Source organism: Balaenoptera ricei, chromosome 11 (assembly GCF_028023285.1).
Source record: "Balaenoptera ricei isolate mBalRic1 chromosome 11, mBalRic1.hap2, whole genome shotgun sequence".
In the NCBI taxonomy this organism is placed as follows: Eukaryota; Metazoa; Chordata; class Mammalia; order Artiodactyla; family Balaenopteridae; genus Balaenoptera; species Balaenoptera ricei.
The window spans coordinates 59,085,785-59,102,270 of record NC_082649.1 but is presented as its reverse complement, the minus strand read 5'-3'; the positions used below and the strand labels follow the sequence as shown (position 1 = coordinate 59,102,270).

Sequence of the window (16,486 nt, the reverse complement as noted above, 5' to 3'; positions counted from 1 at the left end):
GAAGCCTATAAACAAGAAATGGGGACACAGAAAGCCTTTTGTAAGCAGGAGGGCCCCGCAGGGTCCTGCTCAGTTTCAAAATCATGACTGTCATATAGATGTAAAAATGAACATGTTAAAGATTTTGTTTCTCCCATCAGGCGGATTTTATAATCGCCACTCAAAGGGTGAGTCCAAAGAACAGACACGTTTATAGACCAGGAATATTGAAATGAATGTGCAAGCGGAGGCAAAACTGGCTTCTTCCACAAGGAGGGGGAAGTCCTCTGAACTTCTGTAGGAGAGAATTTGTGTATCTATAGACCATTATTTTGCAATGCTACCACTCATTTACAACTTATATAGTTGTAAAATATCTCCCATAGAATCAGAATCAGATAATGCAGAAGGATGACTCCTGTGCATAGATTTCCACTGAAGCACACCTTCTCCCCTACAGTGGCAGTAAGAGAATCAACTATTCAGGGGCCATATCAGAAAGAGCCACAAATACCACCATAAAGAGTTTGGGGGCTTCCCTGGTGGGGCAGTGGTTGAGAATCTACCTTCTAATGCAGGGGACACGGGTTCGAGCCCTGGTCTGGGAAGATCCCACATGCCACGGAGCAACTGGGCCCGTGAGCCACAACTGCTGAGCCTGCGCGTCTGGAGCCTGTGCTCCGCAACAAGAGAGGCCGCGATAGTGAGAGGCCCACGCACCGCGATGAAGAGCGGCCCCCGCTTGCCACAACTAGAGAAAGCCCTCGCACAGAAACGAAGACCCAACACGTCCAAAAATAAATAAATAAATAAAATTAAAAGAGTTTGGACTTTCTGTTAGTTTCAGTCTTTGAGCAAAGGAGGTTCATGAAAGGTCAAGCTGGGAAAGGCCAAGATATCCTTTCATTGGAAGGGCATGGCCTGGCAGCAGGTGGAAGCTGACTGAAAAGGCACAAGAATGGAGGCACGAATAAAATCTAGGAGGTTGATGCAGTAGGTCAGAGTCTGTAAGCCAGAGCCAAGGCGAGTGGCTGACAAACAGAGAAAGTCAAATCAAGCGAACCTAATGAACGTGGATGCGAGGGATGAAGTGGAAAGTAGGATATCTCTGATGGTTTCTAGGTTTCCGACTTAGACAACTGGGTAGACGGTGACGCATCCACCAACACAAGAGGAGCAAGCCCGTGAGGAAAGATAAGGTCAGTTTTGCACAACTGAAGTTTGAGGTGCGTATAGGATGTCAGGAAGGCATATGGAAAGGGACCCCCCAAAGAGACTTGGGGCGGAGTTAGAAGCCACTCGGTTTTTGCGAGCAACCAGGCGCGAAAGGTGGCCGGGGGGAGAGTCCGGCCTACTGGAAGGCTCCACCCCCACGCCCCGCAACGAACCGCGGAGAGGCTGGCTGCAAAGGCTCGAGGTCCTCCCGCCCGTTGGGCCTTGCCGCGCTTGCCCCAGCCAGGCATCGCGGACCCCACTTCCGCTTCCGGTCGCGGGGTCTTGGCGGCTGGGCGCGGCGGGTAGGGGCGGGACGGGGCTGAGGGCCGCGGGTGCCTGGCGGCCGGAGCAGCTTTTGCGAGGCCGGTGGGCTCCTGCGAGCGGGCGTGGCGGGCCTCGGTGGGCAGACGGGCGGCCCGGGGCGGATGCTGCGGTCGCGGACCTCGGGGCCCGCGACGGCCCCGGGGCGTGAAGGCGATGCGCGAGGCCCGAGGAAGAGAGGCAGGCGGCCTGGACCAGGCAAGGCGGGAGGCTGTGGCCCTGAGGCCCGGGGGCGCAAGGAGAGCAGGCAAAAGAGGAGGATGGTGGCCCGGGCGTCTGGGAGAGAAGAGGTGGAAAGTGACAAGTCGGGTGAGACGTTCGGGGCTGGGAAGGCCTCAGCGAGGCGGCGAGTGGAGGGGCCGGGGGGCCAGGTGGGCTCTTCAGACCCTTCGGACCGGCCGGGCTTAGAAGCAGCGAAGGAGGCGGAGCTCCCCTTGCAATCGGGAAGACACAGTAAGGAAGCACGCAGAGGTCACTCCCTTTCTAGCCTTTGCACCCCTTCTCCTCCACCCGTGTTTTACCACTAGCGTTTCACTCGAATCTACATGGGCTTTACTGATGCACACGGTTGACCCGGAGAGAAAAAAACAGGAATTCGCTTAAAACGTGTTTGTCCTGTTAGGATCCCTTGCTCAGAAGTTCTGTAAAAGGAATTCCTACTAGTGATTCACTTTGGCTTGTATGAAATGATGATGCTAGAGGTTATTCAGCTGCCTTAGAATTTATACAGGTTTATACAGGACCTTAATAGAAATTAGGTCTTTGATTTAAAAACAAACGTATATTTCCATACAGCTATTCAGGGAAATAAAAATGGATGGCTTCACAATTTTTTTTTATTTTAAGTGGTATTGCTTTTTCCTCCTCAATATAAAATCTTTTCTGGTATGTTTTGTTGTTTTGATCAGCCAAGGAAAAAAGAAAAGTTACTGAAGCCTCAAGCGGTGATCCACAGCCAGGGATTGACCTGGTAAGAAAGGAATCATTAACCAGTTCGGAATCTTTCCAAACAGTGGAATGCAGTGAATTTCAAAGTATGGCTTTCTTGCAGTCTTTGGGTAAGGAAGGTTTGGTAAAAGGTATTAAAAGAAGAATTCGAATTAAAAAATTTAAAAGCTTAGAACGCCCATCTCTCAAAATAACTGAAAATAAGGCTACACAAAATAGTAAGGTTGAATTCCAAGATGAACTGTACAAGAATACTCCAAAATATTCTTGTAACAGCTTGTCACCTGGAGTAGAAAATAATTCCATTTTAAAATTACATGATTGCAGTTGTTTCCCCCATTCCAAGGGTTGTAATGATGAAAATAACCTTGCATATAAACCTGATGGTGGATGTATGCATGTACCAGAAAATTCCTCAGAGTTAAAGAAAGAAAGCCCTAGGAGTCTTGCAGATAAGAGTGACAGAAATAATATTCCTCAACTTTTACAAACTGAAGAAAACTTAATGGGAGTAAATCAGTTATTACTTGAAGAAAATGATTCATACCAAAGTAAAAATAAGGGCTTGCTTTCCTGCCTTCAAAGTGAAAAAAATAAACATTCATTAGAGGAGAGCAGTGTTGGGAGAAAACCCAGAAAAAGGATGAAGGTGTCTGAAAAAGGAGATGAAATGGTTATTAAGATGAAATTCTCTAATGTGTATAACAAATCTGAGCTGGTGTTACAAGAAAACAAAACAGGTGCTGAAGGTAAAGAAACAGAGACTTTAGTGGCTAAAAAAAGTCCTTTAAAAGTTTTGAGAAAAGTAAACAATAACACACTGTCACCAGTGGATCATTTATTAAGTCTTCCAGAAACAGGGAAAAAAACAAGTCATGAACACCATGTAAATCCTATGTTTCAGAAAACTCTTGAGCCACTTTCAAAAGAAGAAAAAAAGAATGCTTCAGAGCCTTTAGGATGTAAGAGCATGGATCCAGAGGAGTATTTTAAGTGGATGAAAAACTCAATAGTGAAGTCACCTAGCGATTGCCATCCTGTTGAAAAGACAGCTTCGAGGGAAGACTCGAAGAATGAAGCTGAAGAATCTAAATTTAGCTGTCACAGAACAATACCAATGACTGGCAAAAGAACTTGGCCTTGTTATTCATGTGCTAGAATATCTGCCCAGTGTTGGAAAAAGACTTCCTTGCCACAGTCAAATAACTTTCTTCCTGGGTCTCAGGAAAGTTTTAGGCAAGATGATTTTCTTAAACACCAAACAAATCAAACTCACTTAACTGACTCCAAATTGATGCTACAAAGTTCTCTAACAGAAACAAGCAGTGAATCTTCAAGTAGAGAGAAATTGGATTCTAATTTAAATTGTTTATCTTCAGTCTCTACAGTGGAACCTACTTTAATGATTATAAAGGAACCTATCATCAATGATAATAAAAAAATGAAGTCAGAGAAACTAAGCAGAAGTGCGTCAGAGGTAGTTTCTAATACTACTGAAGATACTCCATTAACTAATGTGACTCAAAACTTAACAGGAAGTAAAAAAAAAGATAGAGGGAATTTAACAAAGCTGAATTTGACAGTGGCTTCCCAGGATGGCCAGGAAGCAAATAGCTCTACAGGCAAAACTATTCATCGAAAAGCATGCATTGCTAAGCAAACACTGGTTGTTCCAGACTTCGTTAAGATGTTGAACACAGGACGGCTGACTAATTTTAAAATTCCCTTACTTAAGAACAAAACAGAAAAAAGAAAAGAAATAAATGCCAAGTCATCAGAGAGAGAAGTATATAGTCCCCTAGAACTTCTTGACAGTTTATCTGGAGCAGAGGTAAGGCAGAATAGGACTAAAGAAAATGTCACCACAGTAACTTCAGGACCTCAATCTTTGAGCATACAAAATAGTGTAATTCCAGTGCAAGCTGGTTCTGACTCATACTGCAGTAAGAATTCCTGTATTATTTCTCCAAGCTTTTTAAAGCAAGGTAATGGTAATAAACCATCTAACCACATCTCTGAACCAGGCAATATTGTTTCTAATAAGGAAGCTGTTTCTTTCACAGTTGAAAATAATACTATTTCTTGTGATCCCGGGTGTATAAAGAAAAGTCCTGCCTTCTGCTCTAGTGAACAAGAAACATTCAAAGCAGTTTCCTTTGAAGTTAGTGGTAGAAAAATGACTAAGAACTTTTCAGAAGTTGAAGTGGGGTTTCCAGATATTCTTAAAGCATATGAAGATGATGTCCTCTTAATTGATGTAATTCAAGATGACCCAGACCTCTTTGGAGTCTCCAATGAAGGGGAGCTGTCTTTTACTTCCGAGGTTCCCATGATAAGCCAGGAGCCCAGTGTTGCCGAAGAGCACCAGTCAACAGACTCCAAGCACATGGAACTTCCAGAAAAAAAAGAACCAAGTGATGACTTGAGGTATGCATGTTCAAGTATGCCTTTTGGTACAGATTATTGTTGCAGGTTTCAAAAGCACTTTCTGCTCTTAGGTGTCACTGATTTATTCAGTGACCATTGACGCTCCATTATTTTTTTAACCCAGTTATTTATTAAATGTAATATAGTGTATAATTGCTGAGACCTGGAAATGTCATTAATGCTGAAACTTAGAATCAAAATAAAACAATTATATATATTTGAAATTATAATGGAGCAGATTAGCTGTTCAGAATTTTAAATGGTGGTTTATAAAGTGGCTTTTTAAATTACTGAGATTGCTTCTTTCAAAAGTCAAATTTATTTTCATATGTTTTTTAATAATTGTGAATATACAGCTATGCTTTTATTTCAGCCAAGTTACGTATTAAGAACAGTGCTATGTATTTTAACCCATTTTCACTGGCTTCCTTGTTAGATAAAAAATCCATTTTTCAGTGACCAGAGAAGCCTTGGAAAAGTTTATTTGAATTAGAACTTGAAAGTCGAATCAAAAGTGAAACTAATATTCAGAGGGGAAAAGCACAAAATTTTTTTCATGGTTTTACTTTTAAGGTGATGGTTTTATTTTTTTAAATTTATTTTATTATTTTTTTTGAGTAAATGTTGCTTTAATATCAGCAAGGATAGAATAGGCATCTTGGTTAAAAGCAAGTAAAGGTGATTCTTTTTTTTTTTTGCCATAAATAGTAGAATTTTTATTTATTTTTTTTGAATTTTAGAATTTTATTTATTTATTTATACAGCAGGTTCTTATTAGTTATCCATTTTATACATATTAGTGTATACATGTCAATCCCAATCGCTCAATTCATCACACCACCACCACCCCACCACCACCACTTTCCCCCCTTGGTGTCCATACAGTTGTTCTCTACGTCTGTGTCTCTGTTTCTGCCCTGCAAACCGGTTCATCTGTACCATTTTTCTAGGTTCCACATATATGCGTTAATATACGATATTTGTTTTTCTCTTTCTGACTTCACTCTGTATGACAGTCTCTAGATCCATCTAAGGTGGTGGTTTTAAATGATGACTTAGCCCCCAAAGAGAGTGAGTTTGCCTGAATCAACTTTAAATGGAGCCAAGTAATAACCTTCTTATTCGGGAACTTGACCTATCTGATTGGCCTAAATTTTATTTACTATTATGTCATATTTTACTAAATTTTTATAATTCTTTAAGCTCTAATTTATATTTGTATGTTACAGTACTTGAATATTGGAATGTTCTGTGAACAGACTGGAAACATGAACACTTTCCACTAAGATTCAATAGTACATGACTTAAATTTGTCTAGTATTCATAAATTTTAGTTACTTTTGTGATATTACATTCTTCTTGATGTTCCTAGTGTGACAAGAACTTGTAACTTATCACCAAATAGAGTACTTTTTGTATCCCAAAGGAAGGACCAAGAGCTTTATCTGTTATTTTTTAAAATCGTCCATAATGAGGATGGTAATCTGCCCATTTTGAGGTGGAAAAAATGAAGATGACAAGTTGTCAGTTGTCCAAATTCACACTGCTAGTAACAGAATCTGGATTTGAACTATCTTAGTTTAAAATGAGTGGTCAAGAACTTAACCTTTATAGTCTGACCTAGGTTTTTGAATCTTTTCCTTTCCCTAATAGCTCTGTCACCTTGTAGGCAAATTATTGATATTTTACCTTATCTGTAAAAAGGGAAGGTACTTGCCTCTCAAGGTCGTGAGGATTAATCAATGAAGGGATGGGAAAGGTTTTGGTGTAATACTGGGTGAACAGTAAGAGCTCAATAAAAGGTAGTTAATTAAAGGTGCTTTTAACTCTTGTTATACCATGCTTCCTTTGAGGATCACAAAGAGAAATTAGAGCAAAACCTACATTCAAAGGCAAACATCTCTGTTAGCTAACAAGATGTTGACAATGAACTGCAGTTGAAGGTAGAAATGTTGTAAACTGGGCATAAAGTTTGTTTTTTATACTTTTTTTTTTCTTTCTTAGGATAATGGCTGATTTTATAAAAATGATACGTGTTCATTATATTAAAAGCGTAAGAGGGAGGGAATCTCACCACCCAAAATAACAAATTAATTACTCAAAATTTGTATGCCTATCTAGGCATATATGTGGATATAATTTCAGAAGAGTTGGATCATGCCACTTTTTAGTAAAAAACATTTAATTTTACTTACGTTTAACTTGGGGAAGGAGGGACTGAAGTGAAACTAAAGGAACTGCTGAATCAATAAACTTCTTTACAACAAGAAATTAGTTCTTAAAAGTCTCTTCCAAGTTAATAAGAAAGATTATTTAAAAGTTTAAGTTTTGTTATCATGACTTTTAAAAATTGTGTTCTAACTTCAGACAGCAGCATTTGCTTTCCTGATATAAAAGACAAACCAAGTATCAAATTTACTTCAGATAATTTTTCTATTATTGTAACTTCATTTCCTTTTATGGCAGGAGCACCAATTATACTTGTTTTAGCTCTTCTTTTTCTTTCATCTCTGCTTCTGAAGTTTTGGTTTTTAAATAAACTTTAAAATTTCCTCAGTAGTTATTTTAATATTTTCATTTTTCTGCACTGGAAATACCAGTTTTACAGTCATCCACAGTGCTAGGATAAACCTTAACAGGGAAAAATGGACGCATGATCACCAGAGGGTCTGCTAATAGTTATACAGAAAATTGTTATTGGTTCTAGAACTAGATGAAGCTTAAAATATAATTTCTAATGTCAGCTCTCTCCCTTTTACCAATCAGTTGCTAATTAGTATATTACTGTTTCCTCACTCTGCGACACTGAGAGGTTGAAACCTGTTAGAATGAGTTTCTGTTTTACAGAAATAGAAATTGAAGATGGGAGGGCTATGCCCAGAAATTGTCAGAAGCTCTGGACTACCTCTTATTGGTAAAACAGGTAGACAAACATGAGTTAATTTGTAAGGTATTTAAGTTATGTTAGAATACTTGTTCATTGTCAATCTCCACCGTGGGGGAAGTCCATATTAAAATCCAAAGCATTAGAAGCATATTAGAACTAATTCCCTAAGACTTGAACTGATGAGCTTAGACATATATAGTGGGTGAAATAGGTAAAACTTTTGAATTAGCCTGTAAGTATAGTTAGAGATCTGAGAATGTCTGTAATAGTCAGTGCTCTACAGTTAATCTGTACTAGAATATAGGATTATGTTCAATCACATATGCTAAAATATCAGTCCAGTGATATTATACAGTGGATCATTGAGATTTTAAGAATCTGCCAAATATTCACGGGAATTACTATATCACTGGGGAAGTGGGGACTAATGTGTTTGAAACAAAAATATGTAAACTGAGGTACAAGAACACTAGTAGTTTAGAAAAGAGGGTTGAAAGGGCCTCTTGGAAAAGCCAAAATTTGTACTGATCCTTAACGGTTGGATTGATTTAGATTAACAAGGGGGAAGAAGGAAGAAAGTTTGGAGAGGTAGAAAAATAATGAAGAAAATGTGGGCAAAAGGTAAAGGTAGCTATGAATATGGTTGTGCAGGGCAGATTATGACTTCTTCAGACAGAAGTAGGAGCCGTTCTCTTTTCCCACAGGACCTTATGCTACCTCACTTATGACACTGATTTCATGATGATATAATTTACATCTCTCACCTGCTAATACTATTGGACTTCTTTTTTTTTTTACTTTTCTTTTTTCTCTTTATTTCCAAATTTATTGAGACATATTTGACATATTTGAGACATATTTGATATATAACTTATGTAAGTTTAGGGTGTACAATTTGATTATTTGATATATGTATATGTTGCAAAATGATTACCTTAATAAGGTTAACTGACACATTCATCTCTGTTCCTATGAGTTCTTTCTTTTAGATTCCACATATAAGTGAGATCATACACTATTTGTCTAGACGAAATGAAAAGGCAGCCTATGGAATGGGAGAAAGTATTTGCAAATCATATATCTGATGAAGGATTAATATCCAAAATACATAAGGAATTCATACAACTTAATAGCAAAAAACCAAATAACATGATTACTTTTTTTAATCTTCACATAGTTAGGAACTCAACAGATTGAGTCAGCCACCTAAGAGCCTTGAACAGGCCTGATTACACAACAGGAATCAGAAAATTTAACTTTAGCCAACAAAACATACACTAATCTAGTAGACCTTAATAATTTTGATAAAATATGTTTTATTTGCCCATTTTATTGTAAACACAGTTATTAGTCTTGTTTTATTTTCTTTGTAGATGCAACATTTAATGAGTTCAGTGAAGTCTTGAGAGGAGAACATATTTTTTGTTACTGAATACAGGCTAATTTTCATCTTGGTACCCACTGATGTAAATACAGTTGCACAAGAATATATACTCTTGTGTATATTCTCTATTTTTCTTTCTTTCTTTCCTTTTTGTTTCTGGTGTTATCCTCTATAATAAGTTCTTGGTTTAGAGTAGATATCTCAGACACTTTTCCATGGGAACATCATTTTCTCTTTGTGTGTGTGTGAGACAGATATTTAACTTTTGTGTACCATACCTTGTATTCCATGGCTCACATAAACTGTTGGACTTCTTGAGGGTGGGAAATGTCCATGTCTCATTTGCCTTTGTAAACCCAGTCACTCATACATTGTGGGAGGGGAGAGAATTAAGGTTTCAATTCCTACTATGTTGTAGGCTGTTTCTCAAGCATTGGAATATATGTAAATGGAGACAGTGAATCCTTTTTTTCTAAAGCAGATAGATGTTTAAGAACAGTAAAAATAAGACTTGATAAGTAGGGTGATACCAGACTAAGAAGGTTGGAAAATTAGGCATCAAAATTTGAACTTGGTATAGAATTGGTGCTGGTGATCAGTTTGGATCATTTATACCACCTTTGCAACTTGGACTTCAATCCGTGAAAAGCCACTGTACATTCTAGAGCCGGTAAATAATAAACTTCTGGGGGGGGGGGAATACCTAGCACCACTGTACAGAAAATAAAAGCCTATTACTTTTGCTCAGGCATTTGAGTCCCAGTAGACCATGCCTAGCATGGATCTATCCTGGGTAAACTATATTGTCTCAAGAAATCCACCCCACTTACTTTCTCAGAATCTTGGGGAATCATTTTGTTCCCCAAGGGATTGGCCTCTGTCACCAGGTTTACAATACCAAATGACCAAAAAAAAAACCAAAAACAAAACCAAAAAATGGTTTCCAGCAAAAGTAAAGGTCATTCTCTTTCTTTCCCTCATATATTTAGACTCCTTGGCCTGTTTTTCAAGAAGCTCATCTTCCTCCATTCTCCCTTTCCACTGAATATCTGAGGCACTCTAACTATAATGCACAATTGTACACTTAATTGTAAGAACTGACATTTAGTGTCTACCCTGTGCTAGATACATTACTTATGCTATTTCATTAAGTAGAACAAGTCTGAGATTGAAACTGACCCTATCTTTAAAAGTGAGTCAAAGTCACTAACTTTCCAAAGGACACACAGCTAGTAAGTATCAGAGCTGAGATCTGGACACAGGGCAACCTGCTTCTAAGTCGATCTCCCCTCCCCAGAACAGCATGCTGGAAGAGTGGCACTTTGGTTCTTTACATGGCTTCAAATCCATTATTCTGTAGACTGCCACAGAACATTATTTACTTTTTGACCCCTTTCCTCTCTCATCTCGTCCTCCTCTTTATTTTTTTTATTAATTAATTCATTTATTTATTTGTGGCTGCGTTGGGTCTTCGTTGCTGCACACGGGCTTTCTCTAGTGGCGGCGAGCAGGGACTACTCTTCGTTGCGGTGCGCGGGCTTCTCATTGCGGTGGCTTCTCTTGTTGTGGAGCATGGGCTGTAAGCACACGGGCTTCAGTAGTTGTGGTGCACGGGCTTAGTTGCTCCATGGCATGTGGGATCTTCCTGGACCAGGGCTTGAACCTGTGTCCCATGCATTAGCAGGCGGATTCTCAACCACTGCGCCACCAGGGAAGCCCTCATCCTTCTCTTTAAAGTAGCAGGTGGTGCAGTATGAAGAAGTATCGTTCTGATTTTTACTTTTTTCTCTTTTGGACCACATAAACCATTGTTTGTTTTTGCTGAAATAAATGGTACTGTACTTGATGGAGTTATTGTTTGTAGTATCAGGAGACCGAGCACCTCACATCCTGGCATCAGGCTTGGGAACCTCTGGCCCAGTGAATTGGATACTGTAATATTTCTGGTTTTGGCCACTGTTATGTGCAGAATAATTGCCCCAGTAAGTTTATGGTAGTCCTTTTCACAAACAATATGTGAATGTGTAAATAAGTGAACATTGACTGCATTCAGCTAGTTAGCACCTCAAAAGGAAGCAATAACATTCTGAATTTTTCTTGGACATTCTGAATTTTTCTTGGGAATTTTTTCTGAATTTTTCTTGAGCAATAACATTCTGAATTTTTCTTGGGCAATAACATTCTCTTAGTTTTCAAGCTTTTTCTGGTAATAATTATTCTAGGGCTGTCATCTTCAAACCTGTTTGTCAGTTACCCGTACTAAAGATACATTTTACATTACAGTCTGGTACCTACCTCTGAATATGTAAGACAATAGATTTATAAAAATATAGTAGTTCCCTTACTACATGTGGTCTAGTATCGTATTTTGTATTTTATTCTGTTTTATTTAAAAATCCTGGTTGGAACCCATTAAATTTCATCACCCCCTTGAAAAATGCTCTGTTAGAGGATAAACCTGATGTAATCTATGTAGTTCTTCAGAAGCCTCTCTTATTCTCCTCTCCTTTTTGCTCAGATCTTCTCTTTTGCTTCCCTGTATTCTGTAGCCTCACCCAAGTCTGTTTCTCTCCTTTCCTCCTTCTACCCTTCATTTTTCCCCCTTTCTACTCCACTAATGCAAAGCTGAAATGTATTTATGGGGGTTACAATTTTATTTTTCCTAATCTAGATGAATTTAAGTTTTTCGTATCTCTTTGTGTCTTGCAAATTCAAAACAAAACTAAATTACTTCTAACAAGAGTGGCATGTGCAATTTTACCTTCCTTGTAAGTTACTTATTCATAGTAAAAAGTTTCTCACTCTTATGAACTATACCAGCAGTATTAAAAATACTATTGTAATACTTTGAAATTAAAGCAGTACACTTGCTATACTTATTTACTTTTTTGGGTTTGGGTTTTTTTTTTTTTTTTTTAAGGAATAACCTTCTGTGTGTCTGGGCTGTACCTATTTGTGAATGTAACTTTCACTATAATTAGAAACAGCCCTCAATTCTTCTCTATTTATTGAGTCAGTTAATCCTATTCATGCTATTACCTTGAATATCTCTCATGGTTTTTCCTTTCTCTCAATTCTCACTGCTACTATCTTATTCATATTTCTTCTAAGTTATTGCAATTAGCTCCTGGTTAATCTTCCTGAACTCTCTTAGTATATCCTCCTCCACAGTAATATTTTGAAGTAGAAATTGATCTGCCAGTGACTGCTTACAGCGCTCCGGTGGCTTTCAGCCACCTGAGGATGGAGTCTAAATTGCTTGGCATGGCTTTTTATGGCTCTTTGGTGGATCTGCATCCATTCTCTCTTTGGCAGCTATGGGGTCGGTGGGGAGGAAAGTGTGGGGAGAGGCTAATAAAAGATAAGCAGAGCAGGCAGCTCACTGTTTCCACAATATGTCATTATCTGAATCCTTTTGCAAGTGTTTCTTTATCCAGAAGTTCCTTTCTTTTCATTCATTTGTCCTCTAAATCACATCTGAGATATTATTCTAGGGATTTGTTCCAGTAGTTCTCTTGGCACAGATCTCAGTATATTATGTCTGCTTGCATGTGCACCTCCTCCTATGCTGGGAGTTTGTAGACAGGAGAGAGGCATCTTCATTTGCATCTCCCTAGTGTCTGGCCAGGAGGATGTTAGGTGCTGACTATATGGTGAGCAACTAGATGCACATGGACCTTGTTCTCACAGAGCTTTTAGTCTATCAAGGGCTGCAAATGATTAAGCAAATACAATAAAATATGGTAGGAAAAGTGCAAGGTGTTGAAGGCTTCCTCGCCCTAGTAACATTTAAGTTGAACACTAAAGAATGAATAGGAACTAGGCAATAGGTGAAAAAAAGTGAGTAGAAAATTGAGAGGGAAGGAGTAGTCTATAGGTAGGCCTGCAGGGAAGAGCATGTTACAACTGAGAGACAGAAATAACATCCCATGGCTTAGTGTTCAGGTGGCAAGAAATGAAGCTACAGAATATGCAGAAAGCTCAGTCGCGCAGGGCTTTGTAAATAGGATGACCATAGAATTGATCTTCTGAATTGCAAAAATTTTGAGAGGGAAATGGGCGGGGGGATGTATTAATAATTAATATGCCAGGGTAAGAGGCATACACAGATCATCCTAGATGAACTAGAATTCATGGTGAGTTTGAACTTTATCCTAAGAGCATATATGGATTCACTGAAGGACTTTACTTCAAGTAGAGAATTTGATCAGATTTACATTTTAAAAATCATGATAGCTCTGGTGTGGAGAATAAATTGGCAAGGAACTATTGTCATAATTAGACCAAAGGACGTGGTGACTTCAACCAGAAGTGGGAGTGGATTTGAGACAGGTTTAGGAAGTGAAGATTGATTAATCAAATGGGGGCGAGGTCAGAGGTAGGAGTTAAGGATGATACCTGGTTTCTCTTGTTTCAAAGAAGGGCATTACAATTCTCTGATGAAAACAGGCAGGATTGGGGAGGGATGCTGGTCATGAGGTCAAATTTAGACATGTTGGGGCTTCCCTGGTGGCGCAATGGTTGAGAGTCTGCCTGCCAATGCAGGGGACATGGGTTCGAGCCCTGGTCTGGGAAGATCCCACATGCCGCAGAGTGACTGGGCCTGTGAACCACAATTGCTGAGCCTGCGCGTCTGGAGCCTGTGCTCCGCAACAAGAGAGGCTGCGATAGTGAGAGGCCCGCGCACCGCAATGAAGAGTGGCCCCCACTTGCCGCAACTGGAGAAAGCCCTCGCACAGAAACAAGGACCCAACACAGCCATAAATAAATAAATAAATAAATAAATAAATAAATAAATAAATAAATAAATAAATAAATAAATAAATAAATAAATAAATAAATAAGACATGTTGAGTTGGAGAGACCTTTGAAATACTGAAATGGAGATACTCTAGTAGACATGAGTTCAGAGGTATGAATTGGGGGAGGAGATTTGTATATATTTGTGTCTTGTTTGTAATTTTATTTTCCCATTCTTTTTTAAAATTTATTTATTTTATATTTATTTTTGGCTGCGTTGGGTCTTCATTGCTGCGCGAGGGCTTTTCTCTAGTTGCGGCGAGCGGGGGCTACTCTTCGTTGTGGTGTGCGGGCTTCTCATTGTGGTGGCTTCTCTTGTTGCGGAGCATGGCCTCTAGGCGCGCAGGCTTCAGTAGTTGTGGCACGTGGGCTCAGTAGTTGTGGCTCGCGGGCTCTAGAGCGCAGGCTCAGTAGTTGTGGTGCACGGGCTCAGTTGTTCCGCGGCATGTGGGATCTTCCCGGACCAGGGCTCAAACCCATGTCCCCTGCATTGGCAGGCGGGTTCCTTTTTTTTTTTTTTTTTTGTTATATACACAATTTTTTTTTTAACGATAGGGTAGTTCAAAGCAGAAAATCAAAGACGATACTATTTTCAGAGAAAATTTTTAAAAAAAGCAGAATTGAGGTTCTGAATAATTGAGGTAGCATTGAAACTTGAAAGGAAAATCCCTCTCACAAAGTATAATATCATATCATTTAAAAAGCCATTGGTTTTCATACAAGTGTCTATAAACTTAAAGTTACATAAATGCATTTACTTTTTTTTTTAACATCTTTATTGGAGTATAATTGCTTTACAATGTTGTGTTAGTTTCTGTGGTATAACAAAGTGAATCAGCTATATGTATACATATATCCCCATATCCCCTCCCCCTTGCGCCTCCCCTCCCACCCTCCCTACCCCACCCCTATAGGTGGTCACAAAGCACCGAGCTGACATCCCTCTGCTATGCAGCTGCTTCCCACTAGCTAGCTATTTTACATTTGGTAGTGTATATATGTCAGTGCCACTCTCTCACTTCGTCCCAGCTTACCCTTCCCCCTCCCCGTGTCCTCAAGTCCATTCTCTATGTCTGCATCTTTATTCTTGTCCAGGCAGGCGGATTGTTAACCGCTGTGCCACCAGGGAAGTCCTATTATATTTTATTCTGTGTACTTTTATATACTTTTGTCCAAGTTTTTAAAAATGGAATAGTGTTTGGCCATTTGTTTCTGAGTGGCTCCTATAGCTGTAGTTTTCATTTGTTGAGCCTATGCCATTGGCTTTAAGAACATTTTATCTTATTTAATCCTCACAATAACCTTGTGGGTAGGTGGTATTCTCATTTTACAGATATGGTTAGACTCAAAGAATTTAAATAATTTTGCCACGGTTGACATAGTAAGTGGCAGAACAATATTTGAGCCCAGGTTGGTTTAACTCTGATCTCCATAGCTGTTAACCTTTAGACCTTAGGTTGTCTTCAGAGACTACAAAAAGAGACTCAAACTGCTCTCACACTCTTCCTTTTACATTGGCGGTAAGACATACAAACACATGCTTAAGAGTAGGAGGTAAACATTATCTTGCATTGGTGTAATACTTTAAAAATGTTTTAAATGCTTAGTATAATGTCATCAGTTCTCTCTAACAAAGTTTGAGTGGAAGCACTCCCTAACAATTGTGGCGAATGTGATTAAAGAACCAAATGCAGAATCTGCTTGGGTGTGCTATCCCAGAATACTACTCTGGCCTTGGAGGACTTGAGCTGATGTTCACCAGCTGCTAAAGCTAGTATTGTGTAATGTTTAGAGGAGTGGATAGTTCTGCTAGAATATGTTATAATGTGTAAGCTCTGTTTGCTTTATAATAGACAACTCCCTGTACTGGATCCTGAATCGATGAAGTCAGAGATCTGTGCTTCCTTGTCAGCAGGTAAAATTTGACATTTTCAGAATGTGTAATATTGAAGTATTTTTATATCTCTATTTAGGCATAGTCAGAATGAATTCATTAAAATAGGAAGCTTTTCATTTTAGAGTCTGTCAACCGTGTTTTACAGTTTGTCAGTTTTCCTCAGTTTTGCCTGGTTGGCAGATCAGATTTTGAGAAATTTTCCAGTTGATTATTTAATAAATAACTTTGTTAGGCTTTATCTACAAAAGATAATTGACCTTAGCAATTTTTGTAGTCTCATTTTTGAAATTGAAATATATATTTAAGCTTTACCACATTTTAAATCTGAGTCCTTTTTAATATTTTTTTAATAATAGCTAATCCTAAGTTTAAATAACTGAATCTTTACAGGAAATAATTTGAAAGTTAATTTCAAAAACTTTCAAGTTTTAAAAATATATTGAAAAATAGCTGGACATGATCAAGAAAGATTCTTAAATTTATCTTTATGTCTCAATTTTGTCTTACTGCCAATTCTTTTTATACCATGTAATGGAGTTATTTTGATAGAGAGGGAGGAATAAATGTATAATTTGCTGAAAATGCTGCTTCATATTTGTCACATTGGACTTTAAAAGAGTCTCTGAAT

The 16,486-nt window shown here is 38.7% G+C and overlaps 1 protein-coding gene across 1 annotated transcript in view; it reads left to right on the top strand.

The window, feature by feature from the left end:
• The first annotated feature begins 1,619 nt into the window (after positions 1–1,619).
• Positions 1,620–16,486, top strand: part of TOPAZ1 (testis and ovary specific TOPAZ 1) — a 68,943-nt gene continuing 54,076 nt past the window's right edge. The window contains exons 1-3 of the mRNA XM_059937591.1: positions 1,620–1,824; positions 2,424–4,890; positions 15,815–15,876. Of these exons, the coding sequence (XP_059793574.1) occupies positions 1,620–1,824; positions 2,424–4,890; positions 15,815–15,876 (2,734 nt within the window). The remainder of the gene's footprint in view (positions 1,825–2,423; positions 4,891–15,814; positions 15,877–16,486) is intronic.